Source organism: Pararge aegeria, chromosome 21, assembly GCF_905163445.1.
Source record: "Pararge aegeria chromosome 21, ilParAegt1.1, whole genome shotgun sequence".
In the NCBI taxonomy this organism is placed as follows: Eukaryota; Metazoa; Arthropoda; class Insecta; order Lepidoptera; family Nymphalidae; genus Pararge; species Pararge aegeria.
The window spans coordinates 5,625,027-5,646,539 of NC_053200.1; the positions used below are offsets into that span (position 1 = coordinate 5,625,027).

A 21,513-nucleotide genomic window follows, 5' to 3' on the forward strand; every position below is an offset into this window, starting at 1 on the left:
CCAGTCCACACGGCGCGTTGCGTCAGCGTTGCGTCGACGCAGCGCTACCACTGCGTTGTTTTACATACAAATAACCAAGGTGTTCACACGGCGCGCTGCGTCGTCGCAACGCACACATGACGGACAGCAGCCCCCGAGACGAAGCGGGAGGGGGTTTACTCGTGCGACGTCGGAGCGTCAGCGCTCAGTTGCTTGTGCGTTGACAGAGAGGATACACGGAAGCTCATTTCGTTTTACGTTTACGTTTTTGTATTTAGTTTTATTTGCAGGGTAATTAGTTTTATTTGCAGGGTAAAATGAATACCATTGAAGAAATTGACATAGATTACTTGATTACATTGATACAGGAAAGGGAAATTATATGGGACAAGTCAAACGTAGATTTTAAAAATAAAAATTTAAAAACAAAAGCCTGGGAAGACATATCAAAAGTTTTATTTCCTGATTACGAGAATTTCACAGCTGAACGAAAAAATAAAGTTGGTGAGTTCACAGTACAGATATTTATGTTTTTTTTATTTAAGAGGGCTTTCAAGATTTTCTTGCACCGCCAATTCCGCGATCAGTACAAAATTGAGTAGTCCACTTGCAAACCACGTTATGTTAAAAAAAAAACATTTTTTATCCAATGGCGCCAATCGGTTAAGGATTTAAAATATTAACGTCAGCATTTAATATACTGTGTTAAAACTCGCTATGATAAGAATAAAATGGGATTGAAATCTCAATACTTTTGCAAAAGTCGTTATGTTGATCGGCAGTCCACTTTCAAAAATCGCTAAGTTTGTATTAACTTGCAAACGACGCTAAGTTGCGTGGTGACTTTTGCAAAAGCCGCCATCTTGAGTGCCAGTACGCATAATACTGTCGAAGTGCATGCACGCGTTGCTTTCTTCAGATACTGCAGGCTTTTAAAAACGAGGTATTTTCTATTAAAATTATCATGGAGTATCAAGAACAAGAAGTTGTTTTGGCACCAAACAGAAGAGGACGTAAAAAGATAGCTGATAAATCTACATGGAAGAGAGAACTTGAGAAGTCGAAACGGTAAGATTATTATTTTATGGTTACCTTTTGTAAATAGGATAGATACCTGGTTATTTGCTGGGGATTTTTTTGCTCTATTGTTATTTATTAATGTGCCTATCTGTTTTGTTTTAGACATATGCCTAAGGGACTGCCAGTTATACCACAATGTGTACATGGAAATTCAAAACAGGGATACAAGTGTAACGACTTAACGGTTCAAGACTACAGTAAATTTCATCGGAATTTTTATTCAACTTCAGTTAAAGTCACCCAAGATACTTTTTTATTAAAATACTGTACAGCGCAAACTCCTAAAAAAGAAGGAAAGAGAAAATCCCAGACTATATGCTATTTTATACCAAAGCACGAAAATTTGGCTGGAAGACGCCGCGTCAAATTAATTAAGGTGTGTCAAAAAGCAATGACCACAATTCTGGGAATCTCTAGGGACAGAATTCAAAGAATTTGTAAACAGCATTTAATCACGATGGCAATGCCGAAAGAAAGAAGAGGAGGTAATAGAAAGTCCAATCTGTATTCTGATCGCACAGAATCCGTAAAATCGTTTATAAAGGGACTTGAAGCTTTGGAATCACATTATGTTAGAGGAAGATCTACTGTGCAATATCTGAGCAGCGATCTAAGTATAAAAAAATTGCATAAACTTTACAACGATGACGCTCAGAATGTGTCAGTGAGATATGAATTTTTCCGACGTATCTTTAACAAGTACTTTAATTTGAGTTTTAAGTCTCCCGCTACAGATGCATGTTCTAAATGCATTCAATTAAAAGAAGTTATTAAAAGAGAACGCGACACAGCAAAAAAACAGCTGCAAATAGCTCAGCTTCGTATTCACAAGCTAAAGGCCAAATGCTTTTACACTAGCCTCAAAACACAAGGCGACAACGAAATAATTTTCTCTTTTGACTGTCAAAAGAATTTGGTTTTACCAAAAGTACCAGACCAGAGTGCCTACTTTAGCCGACAATTGTATACGTATAACTTAACAGTATGTCAAGGGCCATCTCGTGGGGCTCAAAACTGTTTAAACACATTTATTTACACGTGGTTGGAAACTGAGGCAAAGAAAGGATCTAATCAGATTGCTTCGGCGGTATTTCATCGGCTAATGAATACCAATTTTGAAGACACTGTTAGTCATATTAAATTATTTTGCGACGGTTGTGGGGGGCAAAATAAAAACTCAATCGTTTTGGGAATGTTGGCATATTGGCTAAAAACAAAAGCTCCACGTCACATCAAGAAACTTACGCTGATATTCCCTGTAGTGGGGCATTCATTTTTGCCCCCCGACCGTGTATTTGGAAATATCGAAAGAGAAATACGTCCTTTAGAAGTCATTGTGGAACCCCAGACATATTTTGATATTTTTAAAAAGTATGGTACGGTTCTCAGACTAGGCAGCGACTTCCATTTTTATGATTGGAAATCAAGCGTTAAAAACGTACTTAAGTTACCTGGATCTTGGCACTTTCAATTTAATGCCTCTAAAAGATTCTTTTTAAGAAAGGATAAAAATAATAGAATTGCCATTAAAGGGGAACCTAATTATGTATCTGAGGTAATAAATTATGGCAACGTTTGCAAAAGAGGCAAATCATTCGAAAATATTGTGCCCGTTATGATGAATGTTGGAGTTCCAGTAAAACCAGTAAAGTTAAATGATGTGCGAAATCTTTTGAAAAAACATTTCGGTGAAGATTGGGCTTCTTACGATTATTTACAATATTACAATTTTCTTCAAGAAGAACCAAATGAGACTGTTATAGAAGAGACTGATAATGAAGAAACCATAATACACGAAGAAATAGACTTAAGAGTGTAATAATAGATAAAAATTGTAATTTCTTAAGAGTAGAGGAAAATAGAAGCTTATATTTGATTATTTCAAAACTGCCTATGTTGATTGCATACAACTGCAAAACTATCTATGTTAAAAAATCTTTTGCAAAACTAGCTATGTTTAATTTTAAAATGCAAATTAAATGATTATTATGAAAGAGTGATTTTATTTGCTAACATAATTTAATTCGATGTGCTACTAAGTTCATGTAATACACAAAAAAATGCATCTTAATATCGTAATTTTAAGTCTAAACATTTTAATTAGTTTTCTCAATTAATTGCTGCATAAACTTAACGGGGTTTGAAAGTGGACTACTCAATTAATATCTCGACACTCTAAAATTTTAAAACTTAGGGAATTTAGATTAGCGTGAGTACTATTTTATTACTTAGCTCAAAACTAACCTAGACTACGCTGAGTAGGTATAAAATATTATTTTTTTACTGATCGCGGAATTGGCGGTGCAAGAAAATCTTGAAAACCCTCATAATACAATTATACCTTATTTAGCTGCCAAGGCAGAGTTCCTCTAGTCATAAAATAGGTCGCATATTGCTGTCTTATGACATTCGGTGCTGTCTGTTCTTCATGTACGGGTTGTATTGGGAGAAATTCATCAACACTTATAGCAAATTTATCTCTTTGTCTAAAACCGTCTCGATCAGCGACAAAATTGTGTAATACACAACATGCTTTTATAATGTCAGTAGCGAAGTCATAGGACACGTCTATCGGTCTGTGAAAAATGCGCCATTTGTTAGCCATAATCCCAAAAGCGCATTCGACATATCTTCTGGCTCTGCTTAGACGGTAATTGAAAACCTTTTGTTGTAAGTCGAGATTTTGACCGCCATATGGACGCATAATATGTTTGCTCAGTCCAAAAGCTTCGTCACCCACAAATACATACGGGGTTGGTATATTGCTACCAGAGAGTGGCTGGGGTTGAGGTAGTGGTAAGTTGTTGTTAATCATTAGCTCGTACAGTTTAGAATTTTGTAATATGGTTGAATCGCATTCTTTTCCGTATGCACCGATGTCGACAAATACGAATTTGTAATTTGAATCCACAATAGCTAGCAACACAATCGAAAAAAAGGCTTTATAATTAAAAAAAAGTGAGCCACTATTTGCAGGATTACACACGCGGATATGTTTGCCGTCGATGGCACCAACACATTGAGGAAAATTTGCCTTTACATCAAAACCCCTCGCTATTGTTTGGAAACTTTCAGTTGTCAGTTCAGGGATGTTGTCTCGAAGAAGATTGGTCCATATAGCACGACAAACTCTTTGTATTATATATGCAATAGTAGATTTTCCCCGTTTGAATTTGAAATGTAAATCAGTTATTGAATTTCCACTTCCTAGGTATCTGAAAAGAAAATAATTATTATAATATGCATTTATGAGATAGATAGATACCCGAAAAAAAATACTGACATATTCAGACATCGATAGCAAATAACTTTCTCTATGTAACCAATTAATTCTGGAATCGCGAAAAAAATAGCAGCTGTTGCATACATTTTGATTCAGTAGGTATTGCTTTTTGTATGTAACAGCTGTTATATTTTCACGATTCCAGAGTCGGTCACATAGTGTTTGTTAACGATATCTGAATATGTCATTAAATTTTATCGAGAAATTCACTATGTATAAATTATTAAATCATGTTTACTATTGGTTTTGCAGGTAATGATTTAATAAAAAAATGGAGAAGTGTAAAAGATAATTACTTCAGATATTCAAAAAAATTAAAAGAAGCATCAAAATCGGGCTCGGGCGCTACGAAACTGAAGAAGTATCATTTATACAATCAACTCCTTTTTTTGAGAAAAGTGGAACAAAATGCCACCGAATCTAGCTTAGACTCGCCTAGAGAAATCAACAATGAATCTACGTCTACAAATGATGACATTACCACAGACAACACTCCGCGCTATGTTCCAGTCGCGCGCAAAAGGGCAATGCAAATGGATGAGTTTGAAAGAGAAGGACTAAAACTTCTCAAGGAGCCGGAAAATCGCCATATGTCCTTTTTCAGAGCTATATTGCCATCTATTCAAGAATTTTCCGACCGAGAAACTCTCCGTTTCCAAAGTAAAGTTATACAAATTATAGATGAAATGCGGTATGGACAAACATCATCATATGTGAGTGGCCCATCAACGTCTCACCAACCACCATATGGGTATCAAACAGCAAATTTTCAAAGTACATACATTTCTGATTTTAATAATTCAATTACATCTCCAGAAACATCTCAAGCAAGTGAAGAAACTGAATACGATTTTTCTAATTTGTAATTACTGGATGATATCTCTCTTAAATAATGTCTAAATTTAAAATTATGACAATTGCTGATTATTTGTGAGTTGATTACTAATTAAACAAACCAAAAAAACTGTTATATTTTTATTACTTAAATATATTTATATAGTTACCTTAAAGTGATTCCCAGCATTTCTACTGGTTCCACTGGATTCCTCATATTAGTATAGTTTTTTCGTATGTGTGGTTCTAAGGACTTCAATAAACATTCGAAGCTGGATACACTCATTCTAAAAAAATTATAAAACTTCTTTTCGTCTAATAGCAACTCCCGATATTCTAAAAAAAAAAACTGTCCATCACGATTTCTTAATGAAATGAAAGGACTGATCCAGTACCGTCTTGTGATCTTGCGTCGATTTCGGCGGTGACGTAGTAATAGGAGCAATGCTAGACGTCTTTTCCGATCCATGATTTGCTATAGACTGACTGCGAATTTTTTTCAAAATACTTGCCGCAACTGTGCGTCGCCGCTGCGCCGACGGAACGTTGACTGCGTCATAGTAACGCTGCAGCGCCCGTGTGGCCGGCTATGCGTCAAAATATTTGCGTTGCGACGACGCAACGCAACGCAACGCGCCGTGTGGACGGAGCTTAAGTCTTAATTAGTCGTAATGATTAAATTCTCTTTGGTTTGGTGTTCTACAAAAAAAAAACAGCTGTACAACACATGGAGTCAATGTTCTTACACGTTACATTTTAATGGCAGTGCATTTAATGACATAAGAGGTTTTGCGATATTATCTCTGGCCTTGAAAGCATTTTGATCTTTCAGCACAGAATAGTGGATATATTTCATTATTGTAGGCTGCTGGGTAGCTGAACTGATTCCAGAAAAACTACCTACTTAAGATGTAAGTCAAAACAAAGTGCAAAATAATTCTCTCAGTTAAAAGCACAAGAAAATATTACCAAATATTGATGAAAGATACTAATGTTCAAAATGCTGGAACCTCTTTCGTGCTAAAAGAAAGAAACTCAGAAGAAATAATTTAATCTGTCGTTTGTATACTAAATACGAAAAAAAAATGAATCTGTCAATTCTGTTGAAATGAAATGTCATTCATGTCAACGACTGTCATCATCGTTAATCGTTTCGGTAAAGTTATCTTGCTGTTTTCAGAAATAAGTGATATTATAACGCTTATCAGCTTACTGTACAAACTTAAATAAAACAACAAACAATGTCGGAGGTGGTTGATGCACCGTTCAGCACCGTAGAAATCAACAATGACGACAGGGAGGAGGAAGATCTATTCGCTTCAGCGGTCCAGGTATCTTAGAATTTGTTTTAATTACGCTGGCACTCATCCGGCGTCGGTCAGGGGCGTCAACGACCCTACAGCGACGCCCCTTTCTACGATATTAAATGCTGTTTTAATCACTTAGTTAAGTCCTTGATAATGCATTAAATTCGCGGTGCAAATTATACCAATAAGTACTAATAATTCGCTGATAATTTGATTAACATACGCGCCACACACGTATTTTGTTTATCTATCAGTGATGCTAGGTAATCAAACCTGTTTGGCTAGTTACCTTGACATTTTTTTTCACAATTCTCATTGCACCTGTATAATCATATTTGGTTCAATGCACTTGGAAAAACATCATTTACACTACACTGCTACATTGTTACTGTATATTTCTTTTAACACTTCACTAGTCTAGCCCACCATATGTTTATTTTATATTAAAGAGGAATAGCAAAGAGATAATTTTCAATCATTGTTTCAACATTAAACCTATTTAGTGTTATGTTTACTTAGTTCAAAATAAAATTAACCTCCCAAATTATTACTGTAGTTCTTGATGAAGAGATGAGGTTGAATTGGATTGGAAGTTCAAAAATTAGTATCTTTTCTAACTGGAATGTTATAGAAAGGATGGTATCTACTTTAAATGGTGTTGAAATATAATTTTTGATTTGTTATACTTAAATTAACAGATCTAATATCTTGAGTTGATGTTCTATTAATATATTTTAAACAGCAACTCAAACATATTCTTAAAACAATACCTAATCTTCTTACTCCCCACACCTTTGAGAACATTATGGAAAACTCTCAGGTATGCAGGTTTCCTCACCATTTCCTTCACCGTTTAAGCAAGTGATATTTTAATTGCTTAAAATATCTATCACTGCTATCACTGGTATTATATAAGCTATCTGAATCTGACTGAGGACCAACTGAACAAACTTGAGCGTCTCCAAAATCTTGCTATTCGGTTCATATTTGGCTTGCGCAAGTATGACCACGTATCTGAATTTCGTCAAAAGCTCAAGTGGCTCCCTATTCGCCGTCGCCGGGATCTGCACGTACTTTCGCTTCTGTACTGTGTGTTATTTAATCCCAAAACACCTCCTTACTTGAAGGATAAGTTTAACTTTGTAGGAGCGGCATCTGACTTAAGATCTTGTCGTATGCTGACTTTGAGCATGCCATTCCACAAGACGAAGTTTTATAAGCTTTCCTTCGCAGTTCAGGCTATCGAATTGTGGAATGCTCTCCCTACGAACATACGACAGGCAAAATCGCTTGATATGTTTAAAAATGCAGTTAAAGCTTATTATCTTGCGCAATAAGACGACTGGTTTTTATTTTTATATCACTATTAATTAATATAGCTTTTCAGAATATATATTAGTTTATTATTTTTAAATTTATTTATAAATATTTTATTTTATGTTTTTATTTGTGTATATTTTGTTTATGTATTCGTATGTAGTTATTGGTATGTAGGTTTATAATAATTTTACACCACCTATTTGTTCTCGCTCTTGTTGTCTCCTAATCTTAAGGTTGCCTGGCAGAGATCGCTTTTTAGCGATAAGGCCGCCTTTTGTATTCTACTCCATTTTTTTTTTTTTTTTTTTTGTGTTTCTCTCTATTCGTCCTTTATTTTCCTAACTGTGTAGTGGTGTACAAATAAAGAGTTTAAATAATAAAAATAATAAATAATAGTTATATACAATGTGAATACCACAGTAGCAAGATAGGTTTTGAAGACTTTGAACTTGCTATTTAAGAGATCTTAGTATGACTTGAGTATCAATTGTCTTGAGTGTCAAATTTAGATATGTAATGTAATGTATGTTAAATAAAATTAGTAATATGTATCTCAATTGTTCTAGGAAGTCAGCCTTGATCCAGAAGTAAATGGTGGACAAGAAGATATGGAAAAGTCTAATATGGGAGACATGTCAATATCTTCACCAGCCACTATTGGAAGCCCTATAATGGAAGAGGTATTTCAATAGTATTTAAACTAGAATCTAATCATCTTTTCATCACTTGCCTTTGTTACTTGTGCACAGCTTCATAGCTTAACCAATATTAGCATAATTTTGCATACAGGCGTAGGCTACCTCACGATGTTTTCCTTCACCGTTAAAGCAAGTAATATTTCTTGGAACATAAGTTCGAAAGTTACGAAACGTGTGCCTGGGTCGAACTTGGTTCCCCATAAGAGAGGCTGAAAACTGCTGCTGTTCCTAGTAGCAACCAATACTTGCGAGGCGATCTAGACAGCGGCTTCACAATAAATCGTACCCGATCGACATTACCCTAGGGACTAGGGGCACCTGATCCCCTGATATTAATTGCAATGAAAAAAAGATAACAATAGTTAGTAGTAATAAAGCTTTTCGTGACAGAGCCTGTCCAAAGCCCATATGATGCATATTTCTGTCGCTAAGCAGCATTGTTGCAATGCAGAGTGCCATTGTGAAGGTTGTGGCTGGCGGTGTTACGGTACATGAGGCTGAACACCTATGACTCATGTTGATGGACGCAGGGAGACACATCGCAGGGCATATTCCTTGTTTGTCCTGCAAAGTGTTGTTCTATTTATAGACCATGGTTTTCCACATATCAAAAGGTGGGCCATCTGCTTGGTCCATCAATTATTACCATAAAAAAAGAACTTCATTAACATCATTAGTAGATAGAGAAATGCTACTACCCAACAATCGATCCAATCCGTTCTTAAACTTTAAAACAATACAATATGAAATTGTTTTATAAAGAAAAACCCTTATGTGAATAATTTTAAAACTGCTGCATAATTATTTTTTGGCATTATCTTGCAATTAAAACTAGCAAGCTTTATGTTGGTTTTACTTTAATAGATAAGAAATTATAAATAGCATGATTCACTCTGTAAGTAGTTTTATAAACTATGATTCATAATCAATATTTTTATCATTTATAAGCATAATGTTTTGTACATATCTAATAAAAGTAGGTATGTTACTTATTTTTCTTGTTTCTGTTGGCAATGCAGACGACTTCGTAAGCGTGTTTGCGATAAGTAAAAAGTTGTATCATCATACATTTTTGGTCCAGAAGTAAAAGTGCTGTCCAATTTGGACTAAATGGATGTTTGTCCTTTCACATATAAACAGTCGTCCTTCTTTAAGGTTACAATATCACAACGCTTCATTCTAATTTATAACTATTTCTAGCATAGTAAGGTGTGAAATATTCGAGTACTTTATAAATTCGTACTTAAAATTATGTTAGTCATAGAATGAACAATGAGTAGAACGGGTGCTAGTTTTTATATTCACATTCCATTATAATTGAAGAATACATATTAACAAACAATAGCAATTCTTTGTTCATGTATGTGCAGTGATAATGTTACCACTTTCCATATGCATAGCTTGTGACTCAGTGAAAAAATGGTAATTTCAGTGGATGCTAAGCTAAGTCTCATAAGTCCACATTGTTTTTATCTTTTTGAATGAATATACTTTTGCACACCACAAAAAGTACATAGAACAAAAATAAAAGTACTTATAACAAAGCGACGTATACAATTTATTTTGTTTAAGTTCTTGAGCATATTTAATATAAAACAGAAAAAATTCAAATTCAAAATTAATTTATTTCAAGTAGGCCTAATTAATAAGCACTTTTGAAACGTCAAGTCAGTCTATTTATAGTGACTCTACCACTGAAAAAAGATAGAGGGGTAACCGTTTTTTCGGTTTTAGAATCAAAAATATAAGCCTACTATAAAATATATGCTCCAGTGTCGTAGCGAAACGTGCGAGATTACATTGCCGAAGATCTGTTTGGTGTGGAGTATAAAGATTGAAGAAATTATAAATTACACCATAAAGATTCTCCTGTTTTTCGCGGAATATAGCAAATTGAGCTTTATTTTCATACCACATGGAATTCGCAAAGTAACGCCTGCCTCTATCTAAATTCTAATATAAACCACAAGCTTAGGTATATTCGATAATTTATGGTTTGTACTTGTTTTAATGTTTCTTTATTAAACATTGAAATTAAAAAAAACTAATTTGAAGATAAAAGCACTGCAACAGTGTGGTGTACTGGTGTAGCCTAGTTGGCTAAACTTCGGATTCCCTTTCGGGGGAACCGAGTGTGGTTCCCTTTCGGAGCTATGTGCGTTTTAAGCAGTTAAATATCATTTGCTATAATGGCGAATGAAAACTCATTAATCTCTCAAAATCGAGTGATGTCTACCATTCTCTACTTGCCCAGTGTGGTGAGCTACTGCCTTAGTCCTTCGCAATCTGAGAAGGAACCTGTGCCCTGTAATAGGCCAGTAGTGGGTTTATTATGATGATTCTAAATTACGAGGTAAACTTGAAATAGTCGGCAGTCTACAATATTACCTTACAATAATACATTAAAAGCCGCTAAGATGTGGAACGCCCTCCCGGCAACTGTGTTTCCTGCCACGTATAATTTGAGTACCTTCAAGGCTAGAGTGTATAGGCTTTTTCTAGGCAAGCGTGCTCCAACCTAGACCTCATCATTGCTTTCTAACGGGCATGTCGGCAAGTCCTTCAGAACTTTACAGCAGATGTGCCATGTTAGGCTCATTTGTTGTGTGTATATATAATTTGGACTGTATTAATGTTTATGCATTGAAATTAAACTTATTGCTGGTTTACTAGGATTTATTTTGTTACAAAGTTTAGTAAATGCACTGAGACCGCCAATGCGTGAATGATGGTGTGGGCCACGTAAGTCGAGCTCGCGGATCGCCCCCCGCGGAGCCCGCGACCCGCGGGCCGGTTTCGATGCATACTAGTGGGCATCGAACACATTTAACCAATTATTATTAAACAACCTTTAAGACTGGTGATCCATAAGTAAGTTTACGACGTGTTTTTTTTTTTTAATTTTATTTATTATCTTTACAGATAGCCACAGAGCGTGCCAATAACATAATCATAACCATCACAGAGCCACAAAAGATTGGAGAAGGCATGAGCTCTTACGTAGCATACAGAGTGCTCACTAAAACCAACATGCCTATATTCAGTAGGCACGAGTTCACCGTTCTTAGACGTTTCTCCGATTTCCTAGGTCTTCATGAGAAATTAACTGAAAAATATCTTCGGTCGGGCAGAATTATTCCACCTGCACCCGAAAAAAGTATTGTTGGTAAGTTCCTATTTTAATTATACGAGTATACTATTCGATTAATTCATTAATCTCACACATATACAACACGGTTCTTATCAAAGATATGCAGAGAAATTGATTTAAAACATCAAAATCAAAGCAAAACGAACCTAATTAGAAATGTAATTTTGATAAAAGTTTCTTTACAATTTAAGGCAGGTAAGAAATAATGCAGTAAACAGGATAAAATGTGCGGCTCTGAATGTATAAACTAACAGCTTTCTTGTGGGTACATAGAGCTTGTAAATATAGTTTAGGATTAAATAAAATAAAGAAGTAAAATATTATTTTATCTGAGCCAAACTAATCCACAGAAAGACATGCAATTTTCTTTAAGCATATTTCTGACACCATTGAATTTCCATTCACTTTAAAAGCATGTGAAGTGAAAACAACTTTTATTTCAGGAACAACTAAACTAAAAATGACCTCAACACCTTCAACCGAAAGTGCAAATGGTACCAACTCATCAGCGAGTGTACAGTCGATATTTGTGGAACGTCGTCGGGCGGCACTGGAGAGATTTCTCAATCGCGTCGGGCAACACCCTGTACTGTGCATCGACCCGGATTTTAGAGAATTTTTGGAGTCTGGTAAGAAACTCCCTTAATAAAAATCATATTGACTTGCATTATTTTAGAACAGTCTGTATTGTGCATCAAAATTTGAGAGGGTCTGGTAAGAAATTGCTTGACGACATCTAAGGATGCTCCGATGTCAAAGCTAATCGTACGCAGAGAGTGCATTTTGGAAGATATGTTTGGTGTTGCGATTTTCGGGGATTATAGCAAATTCATTGATGAGGTTTACGTTCAGACAACTGGGTAGTATGGTAACTGCCTCGTTGATTACTGCTGCATAACTTAGGTGGTTTTCTTTTTTTATAACCATCTCACAGTCAATGTATTCATAGCCATAAAGTTAGAGCAATTTAGCGTTCCGGTACGATGCCGCGTGGAAACTGATGACAAGATAATTATCATGCCTCGTAATAGGTTAGCCTACTGCCATCTTAGACTGCGTCATCACCTACCACTAGGTGAGGTGCAATCAATAGCTTAATTGTAGTATAATAAAAATAAAACGTTACCGTAAGGTTACACACCCGCCAACGCGGATTAGATCCGCATCGTGGGTCTCAACTCTATATCCCCTTCTCCTACGCATGAGGATAAGATCTGTTTCCAGCTGTGTCCATTAAATTAGCTGATAATGCTGATGCTGATCAAGTATTTTTTATTTAAAGTATATGTTCAAGAACTTTAACAAATGAGTAAGATAACTGCGTTTTATATGTGACTTTTCCTGATTATATGTCACTATATATATAAGAAGTAATAATAATATGTTGATTGCACTCGTGATATTTTACGTACCAAGTTATATATTTTTACGTAGAGGAAAAATCTAGTTTCACATAAGGCATACATAGTTAACACTCCAGTAATATGTAAAACTATAATTAAGATAACAGAGTATGTGAGTCTATTGTTATACCTTCTCTTTAATCGAGCTCTTTGCGTATGTGAAGAACGGCAACCATCAAATATCCTATCATGATAGTTATATTTATATATATATTTTATTTATATATTTGTATAATTCTATGTTTTTTCCTTTTACGCCATTGGTTGCCTGGAAGAAATCGCTATGTAGCGATAAGGGCACCAAATTGTACTCTCTTGATATGTATTTACTATCTTTGTAACTACTTTTTTTTTTCTTTAGTATTGTACACTCATTCAAAAGTGTATTCATTCATTCATGATTAAAGAGGCAGCTATAGGTTTGATTTTTATGATCAACGCGTCGGCCACTGCACTTGGTGCCCACTACTGAGAATTTCTTAGCAGAAACCCAACACTTCACAATTTATTAATAATATTTACCTGGGCCCTGGGTGTGATATTACTTTAATTGTGTCTCAGTCGTTAATCTATAATAATAATAAATATAAATATACTACGACAATACACACATCGCCGTCTAGCCCCAAAGTAGGCGTAGCTTGTGTTATGGGTACTAAGATGCCTGATGAATATTTTTATGAATTATATACATAAATAATTATAAACACAGACATTGAAAAACATTCATGCTCATCAAACAAACGTTTTCCAGTTGTGGGAATCGAACCCACGGCCTTGGGCTCAGAAAGCAGCGTCGCTGCAAACTGCGCCAATGGGCCGTCAAACACGACTATGACAGAAAGTTAAAAAAAAATCCTGTGCAATTTATTCACACACGGCGGAAGTGTAACTTCTAAAAAGTAGCCTACGAGAGTTTGAGGTGGATGTAGAGTATCAGAACTATTAGGATAAATGTAAGGTTTGTTATTTAGTTTCCACGGTAACTAGAATATGTAAAAAATATTATAATGTTTTCTATCTCACTCTGTCCTATACATTTATGTGTTTCTTTATCTAGATATTATTCGGTTTCCTTGGGAACTTAAATAGGAAAACACAGATAAAATAGTATGTATATTCCTGTCTCATTCTTTGCCGGCTTCACATTTTTCCTACACATTTTGTATTTGTGCCTCTTATTAGGTTTTTCCGTTGAATCCGGTTTGAAATCACAGCGATTCTAAAGAAGACTTTGGGTTACATTATTGCAATTTTCTTCTAAAGGATCTCCAGTATTCCAAAATAAATTATAGCCTTCCTCGATAAATGGGCTGATAACACAAAGATTTTTTCAAATCGAACTGTAGTTTCCGAGATAAGCGCGTTCGAGCAAACTAACAAACAAACAAACTCTTCAGCTATATATATATAACATAGTAAGATTTGAGTATTGATCCTGATCCGTAATGGAAGTAGACTTCACTCGCCTTTGCGAACGTTACAGAGAACTCTGAGACATGCAGGTTTAATCACGATGTTTTCCTTCACCGTTAAACAAGTGATGTTTTAATAGCTTAAATAAATAAATTTAAAAAATTTAAAACTTCTCTAATTTCAGACACAGAACTACCCAAAGCTACAAGCACCTCCGCTTTAAGTGGAGCAGGAATGCTACGCCTGTTCAACAAAGTAGGAGAGACCGTCAATAAGATCACGTATAGGATGGATGAATCAGATCCGGTATGTTTGTATATTCATTGATGTGAAATTTCTAAAGGCGAGGGTAAACCTGATGTTTGGCGTGGCATTTAGACCGAGGCGACGCATCGCCACGTTATATGGTGGAATATATGTACTATACGTAGCAGTGGCGTGCACTTCATAAATGCACAAAAGCGCTGCCTACTCTAAAATTTCCATAAAACTGGCAATAGAGGAGGATTCTGACACTTTATGCCATTTTAATTATCTATGCTTAGTTTGGTCCTACTTCCCGTGCACGTTAAAATGATATTTTTTTAAATATTATTTGGTTTTTAATAAAAATACGTTATAATAAACAGTCAGTATTTTATGGCGCAAGTTCGTGTATGAATTATCGTTTCAGTACTCTATATCTGATTCCTGTCGTAATCTGTTCTATTATACATATAATAAAACAGTTTCAATGTAACACATCTGCCGGGCGTCCCGTGACGGCTCACACATTTTCTTATTATACTAGAGTTTCACCAATATCTTTATGAAAATTATTAAGATCACAATATCCTTTATCATTCCACACTTCACGTATATTGGACAATAAAACAAAAGGAAAGCAAAAAAATCGATTGGTATGTACAAAGCCGCTTAGCCAAGAAAAGTTTTCGTAATATTTATTATTAAACATACGTGTTACTTTATCACCTTTTTTTGGGATATTTGTAACATTGGTAAACTCGAATGATTTTTAATTTTACGATATAGGGATAGAAATTAAAGTTGCCTCTAAGTACTTTTTCCAGGCACACTGAACCCAAACAAAGACCGCACGAATATGCTTTCATTATAAAATGAATGAATAAACTATAAATTAAGCTTAACACATTAAACTATCACTACTCAAACTTTTATAAGTTACTGAATTTATGCACTTGAACCGTTTATTTATCACCAACACCATAGAGCATTGTTCGAAGGTAAACAATAATGGCGATTGAATATGCTAATATTGCAATCGAAATTAGTCAAAATATGTCTTTAATTTTTTTGTAAGTATGGGTACGGACGCTATTTTATTTTGATATGTTAACAATAAATAGTAACAATATTTTTTGTTAACTTTCTCACTTTCCAATGATTCCTGGAAAACGTAAATTATTCATTTTTCAAAATTTAGACAGCGTTTGGTTTCATAACTTATTTTTAAGACGAAAGACTAATTCGATAATATTAGTTCCTTAATTTTCTTAAAAGACACTAAAAGGTATTTACATTTGTGAATAATATTTTTAATTCTAAAAAAAGAATAATGACCGTTAACAACAATAACAAACCAAGCAAATCATTTTGTCAATAAAAAAATCAAACACGTAATTGATTATCCACTTCCGTAAGCAGTGCTTATAGACACGCTTAAGGAATTTATGAATGAAATTGTTCACACAGGACCGATGCTAATCTTGTAAGTACAAGCGCACGTATATAACATTACACGACACACACTACTAACTTGCACGCACACATCTAGCAGAACGATTCTTTCTTTGGGCGTGCTTATTTTATTTGATATTTCTGTGCAACAGTAGAGGGCGTCATATGTCGAGTGATAATTGATTTACCCTGCAATCGATAACATGAGATTTAAATAATAATATAGGTATTTTTACGAAGTAGAAGATTTTATTTTATACGCTATACGCCTCGCGCCGGTTGCGCTGTCGCCTGTCTAGCGACGTTTGACCTAGAAGTTTGGCCGCTCATTACTAGATGGCGCTTTCATATATTTTTTACTTAAGTGTTTTTTTTATTACAAAACTTTAATGGTCCTATCTGAAGACTCTTTAAGACCCTGAGGGTAGGGTATGCACTGCTTATTTGCATATATGCAATGCACGCCACTGGCTGGGCAGGCGGGTTGGTGATGATGGTAGTACCATAAAGGATGCCCGTTCTCCGTTATATTTCCTTAGTCGCCTCGTACGAAACCCGCGGAAAGAAAAAGGTTGGTGACAACTGTATTCTGATCTGCCATCACCATACGGCACTAAATATTTGCTAGAACATTCAATTAAATTTTCAGTGGTTCGAAGAGCGCTGCGCGCGCATAGAGTCTCTGGAGAGTGGGCTCCGTCGCTTGTGCGGTGCTTGCGAAGCGTTGGCAACTGAGAGACGCGAGTTGGCAACGCGCGCGCACGACGCGGCGCGGTCTATAGCGGCGGCGGCTGCGGCGGACCCGCACGCGCCGCTATCGCGCGCTCTCTCACACCTATCGGACCTGCACGAGAAGGTAATATTTGGTAGATTTTTAACCGACTTACAAAAAAGGAGGAGGTTCTAATTTCGGTTGTATTTTTTATTGTTTATTGGCTCAGAACTGTGTCATTTAGGAACTGATTTGTTTTTTTTTTGTTTTTAAACGGTATACTTCCCATATGCTCTCATTTTCATCAGGTCAAGATCCCGGAGAAGTTGAGGAACTCTTCATATACTATAGGAACAACAATAGCGATATGAGTATTTTTTAAAGAAGTTTTTATTTTTTTTATAGTGATAGTTGACGCAAAGATGACCCACCTGATGGTAAGTGGAAAACCATCGACTATAAACAAGCCAACCCTTAGCTGGGGTGTTTTAAGAATTACTTAGATTTTTAGCAGTAGTATAGCTTTTTGTGACAGAGTTCACTCGGGGAAGTACTATCGCTATGCTTAATTGTGCCGCTAAGCAGCATTGTTGCAATACGGGAGCTCCGGTCTGAAGGACGTGGTTGCCGGTGTAATTACAGACACATGAGGCTTAAAACTCGTCGCAAAGTTGCAGTACGTGGATATCCCACGTTGCTCTGTTTATAGGCGAAGTTATACCGCTTACCATCCGGTGGGCTATCTGCTTTGTCCGTCAATCATTACTATAAAAAATAATACGGTTGGATTTTATTAATTTCAAGTATTCCTTCCTTCTAGATCGAACACTTAAGAAATGAGCAAGCCAACACTGACTTCTACGTCCTGACTGAACACATCAAAGACTATCTTGGGCTCATCGGCGCCATCAAAGATGTCTTCCATGAGAGGGTTAAGGTAACCACTTAAATATCAAAGAGTTTTACAAAACATTACACCATCACACACTAGAAAAAGCAACGCGACCAATTGCTAGGTAATTTTAAAGTCAAAATCACCTGAGGGTGTGCTCCAGGATATCGGAGCCAAACAAAAGTAGATAGATTGGTGCAGACAAATAGTTTGAAGAAATTAAAATTGCCATTGGTCAGATGTGCCTGGTTTCCGCGCATTGTAGCAAATATAGCTTAATCTTCATTGTATGTCATTGTCTTCCACCACGTAAGTACGCTGCTTGTACCCATAACATCATAAGACTCTCAAGAACCCAAGATCGGTGTAATATCTTGGCTAGAAGCAGGCGTTACTTTGCGGAAATCCATGATACATTGTAAAGTCAACATCTCCTGAGGATGCTCCGGAGCGAAATGTGCGTAAAGGGTACATTGCCGAAGAACTGTTTGGTGTGGAGTATAAGAATTGAAGATATAAATTACACCATACAGATTCTCCTGCTCTTCGCGGACTATAGCAAATTAAGCTTAATTTTCATAATATAAACGGTGCAATAGCGTTGACTGTGAAAATCTCTACATCTCTAAAGTTCCTATGTCCAGCAGCACCCGACTCGACCTTCATCTTTCACGAGAAAAAATGCAAAATGTAAATTGTTGGAAAAGAGCAATATGCCTGCTTAGTTTCTTGCCGGCTTCCTCTCGGTAGAACCACCTTTCTTAACAGGTGGCACGAACACCACAAACAGACAGACTTGACGTTTCAAAGGTGATTATAGAGTAAGTCAACTTGAAATGATGAAATTCGAATTTTAGAATTTTGAATTTGCAGGTATTCCAAAACTGGCAACACGCACAAATGCAGTTAACAAAGCGAAGAGAGAACAAAGCCAAAGCCGACCTCGCGAACCGTCCGGAGAAGATTGCTCAAGCCTCCACTGAAATTATTGAGGTAAGAAAGGCTACACTGTAATGCAACAACGAACAGTGCGCATACTCTATCGTGCGGTCACTGACCCGACTACGTGACTTTGGTTCACAGTGTAATTTCACTTTACAGAAATAACATCTTTTTATTTGAAATAAATTAATACTGAATTTCCGTAAAGTCGAACAAAAATTGTTAGTTTTAATGATAAGAACTGCGAGGCCGAGAGCTCTCTGGTATTCTTTTTTTAACCCGGTATATAACTTCGATGGTTAGAGGTTAGAGATGCGGTATCATCCCGCACCTGGGAACCGGTTAACCACTAAGCTGTCATCCATTTTAATTAAATTTAATGTATTTGATTACATCCACTTTTATAACATAAAACGTATTGAAAAGATAGTAAACTAAGACAAGTAAGAAAAAATTTACTATAGGTAAATCATGTCTTAGTTCAGTGACGGAATATTATTAATGCTTTAGCTCCCTCTCTTTTTTTTTCTTCTCCTTTCTCTTGAAATTAATAGATAACCGTTTTCAGTGGGAAGCGAAAGTGGAGCGCGGGCAGCAAGAGTTCGACTCTATCTCACGCGTCATCAAGAAAGAGATAGAGAGGTGGGAGGAAGTGAGGCTGAGTGAACTTCGGGCTACATTGCTGCGCTACCTTGAGGAGCATATGAAACACCAAGCGCAGGTAAATATTTCTTTCTTTCTTGATGACCTCCCTGGCGCGGCGGTGAGTGCGGTGGATTTAAGTGGGAGGTCCCGGGGGCTCGATCGTACGTTCGAAATTTGAGAATTTATAATTTCCGAGATGCACGCCTTTGATGTTTGGCAAATGCCGACTGCGTGTAGACAGCGTCGCAACAGTGTAAAGGGCTTACCTTACCCAGCTTCCGTGTATCTAGGCGGGTCTTTCGTACCTCAGCTATATTAATCTTTATAAATGACTGACATGACTGAAAGTGAAGTGACCAAAAACCTTTCCCTAGTTTCGGCACCAAAAAGATGTAACGACACGAATCTTGCCGTGGAGAGCCCATGACGTCACTCTGGGTTTAGAACGCGATTTTCGATTTGATATTCCACCGATGTAAAACGGCCTGTCCGTTTCTACTCTTCAAATGTTAGGCAACTGGTCTAGACACAAAGCAGGTACTTGCCGGTCGTACCAAGGCGATCCAGACCGGGATCCGTTGGGTCGTATTTCGATGGTATGGGAGACAAGGCAGCACGTGGCAACGCTGCCTGGAGAATCTGCTGATTTGGATCCACACTCCAATCACACCCCGCACAAAAACTTCACAGTGGCGTATACACTTAAATTATGCTGTTTACCACGACAGCGGTCAAAATGGCATATCGATTTCTAGTCCTTTTCGGATTAACAGCGTGGTTTTGCTGTGTTCGCATCGGTAGCAACTTTGCAACTGGGTCCTTGGGGCCAATGAGCAACCGTAGGCTCAGAAAGCGAGCTCTGCCATTGGCTAGACCAGATTACGATTCAGTCTGTAATTAATTGAATGATTGATAAAAACTGAATATATACGCGGAGCGTATCCTGATCCTATGAGTGTTGCTATACCCACAATGATTGAGGATTCGGGGATACGATTCCGCTTGTATCGCAATTTTGAAAAAAAAAATTAATTACTCTCATTTTTTTTTCTAGGCTATTCGATACTGGGACGCTTTCCTACCGGAGCCTCGTGCCATCAAATGAGGCGGTATCCAAGGCGACCGCGGTACAGGGTCAAACAAACCACAACTACGCCAAAACACAACTTAGCACCCAATGTTACGTGTCATTTTACCGTGCACCCTTCAAGGCAAATTGAAGTATTGAACATATAATAATATAAATTATGATTGTATAGAAATTTCAAATTAAAAAAAATGTTTAATATGATTAAGTCGAAACGGGTAGATAAATTAATTATAAACAGAATTTACCTATAAAATAAGTATTTTTGCTCATTTAAGCGGACTTCCAAAAATTTGTTTTAATGCTGATCATACACTGTGTCAAAATGTCATCGCCAATTTTGAAACGGTTATGCTTATTTTATTTGTTATTTTAAAGTAAATAACTACTAGTACTATAAAGACTACAATAGTAATATCTAAAGTGAGTTCTTATTAAAATATATTTAAAGAAAATTTGGGTTGATGCGTTATGTTATGCCCTCAAAATTCGAAAACGGAGTAAAGACATTTGCTTGGTTATCCGTATGTAGCTATCGGCTTTGTACTAAAGCTTATATTTAATACCTTTTATTTACCTTGAATGGTGCATAACGATGATGCTAGTATATTGATTGACATAATCATTTTGTTGCTATCATTTTTAATCTATATTTTAAGGTTTAAGGATCGCGTACATTATTTTATTAAAAAATATTTTATAAAAAAATAATAGAGCGTTAGGGCACGCATATTTCAGTTCTGTGTGCTACCTCTTTAGCTTTCTTGTGCGTTTTGCAGAACAATACGATAGATTTAAGGCGTGTCGTACCACAATACATTATTATAATATGAATGGTTTCAGAGATTTTCTTTCTTATTAATTGGTGATATAACCGAATAGGGAAGATTATTGAAAACTTTTAGGCAGAGGGATGTGTTTATTACTTGTCAGTTGTTATCAGTCTGGGATATTCGGTCTGTGGCTGTCACTTTGTGTGTATCAAAACAAAAACTTTTTAAATTGTTTGATTTAATTTCTATTTTTTATATAGAATTCTATTCAAACCTGATTTGTTGCGATATAA

General features: G+C 36.2%; 3 protein-coding genes across 4 annotated transcripts; 2 read left to right on the plus strand and 1 right to left on the minus strand.

Annotated features, from left to right (window-relative positions):
• Position 1: 1 nt before the first annotated feature.
• LOC120633520 lies at positions 2-5,349 on the plus strand. Its single transcript, XM_039903747.1, has 2 exons — positions 2-483; positions 4,595-5,349. Exons 1-2 carry the CDS (start codon positions 297-299, stop codon positions 5,206-5,208), a joined length of 801 nt encoding a protein of 266 aa, XP_039759681.1. The 5' UTR covers positions 2-296; the 3' UTR covers positions 5,209-5,349.
• LOC120633519 (protein ALP1-like) lies at positions 765-5,758 on the minus strand. 2 transcript variants are annotated; one of them, XM_039903746.1, is made up of 3 exons: positions 5,689-5,758; positions 5,347-5,463; positions 765-4,274 (listed from the first exon to the last, which is right to left on the minus strand). In XM_039903746.1, exons 1-3 carry the CDS (start codon positions 5,733-5,735, stop codon positions 3,395-3,397), a joined length of 1,044 nt encoding a protein of 347 aa, XP_039759680.1. In that variant the 5' UTR covers positions 5,736-5,758; the 3' UTR covers positions 765-3,394. The 2 variants fall into 2 exon arrangements, with proteins under 2 accessions (XP_039759680.1, XP_039759679.1); XM_039903745.1 differs by lacking the exon at positions 5,689-5,758 and having other exon boundaries at positions 5,347-5,661.
• A 556-nt stretch (positions 5,759-6,314) lies between these two features.
• On the plus strand, positions 6,315-20,641 carry LOC120633000 (sorting nexin-2). Its single transcript, XM_039903016.1, has 10 exons — positions 6,315-6,507; positions 8,370-8,483; positions 11,424-11,667; positions 12,096-12,281; positions 14,656-14,777; positions 16,819-17,025; positions 17,702-17,818; positions 18,647-18,766; positions 19,284-19,436; positions 20,415-20,641. The coding sequence occupies exons 1-10, from the start codon at positions 6,418-6,420 to the stop codon at positions 20,463-20,465; spliced, it is 1,404 nt and encodes a 467-aa protein (XP_039758950.1). The 5' UTR covers positions 6,315-6,417; the 3' UTR covers positions 20,466-20,641.
• Positions 20,642-21,513: the final 872 nt, after the last annotated feature.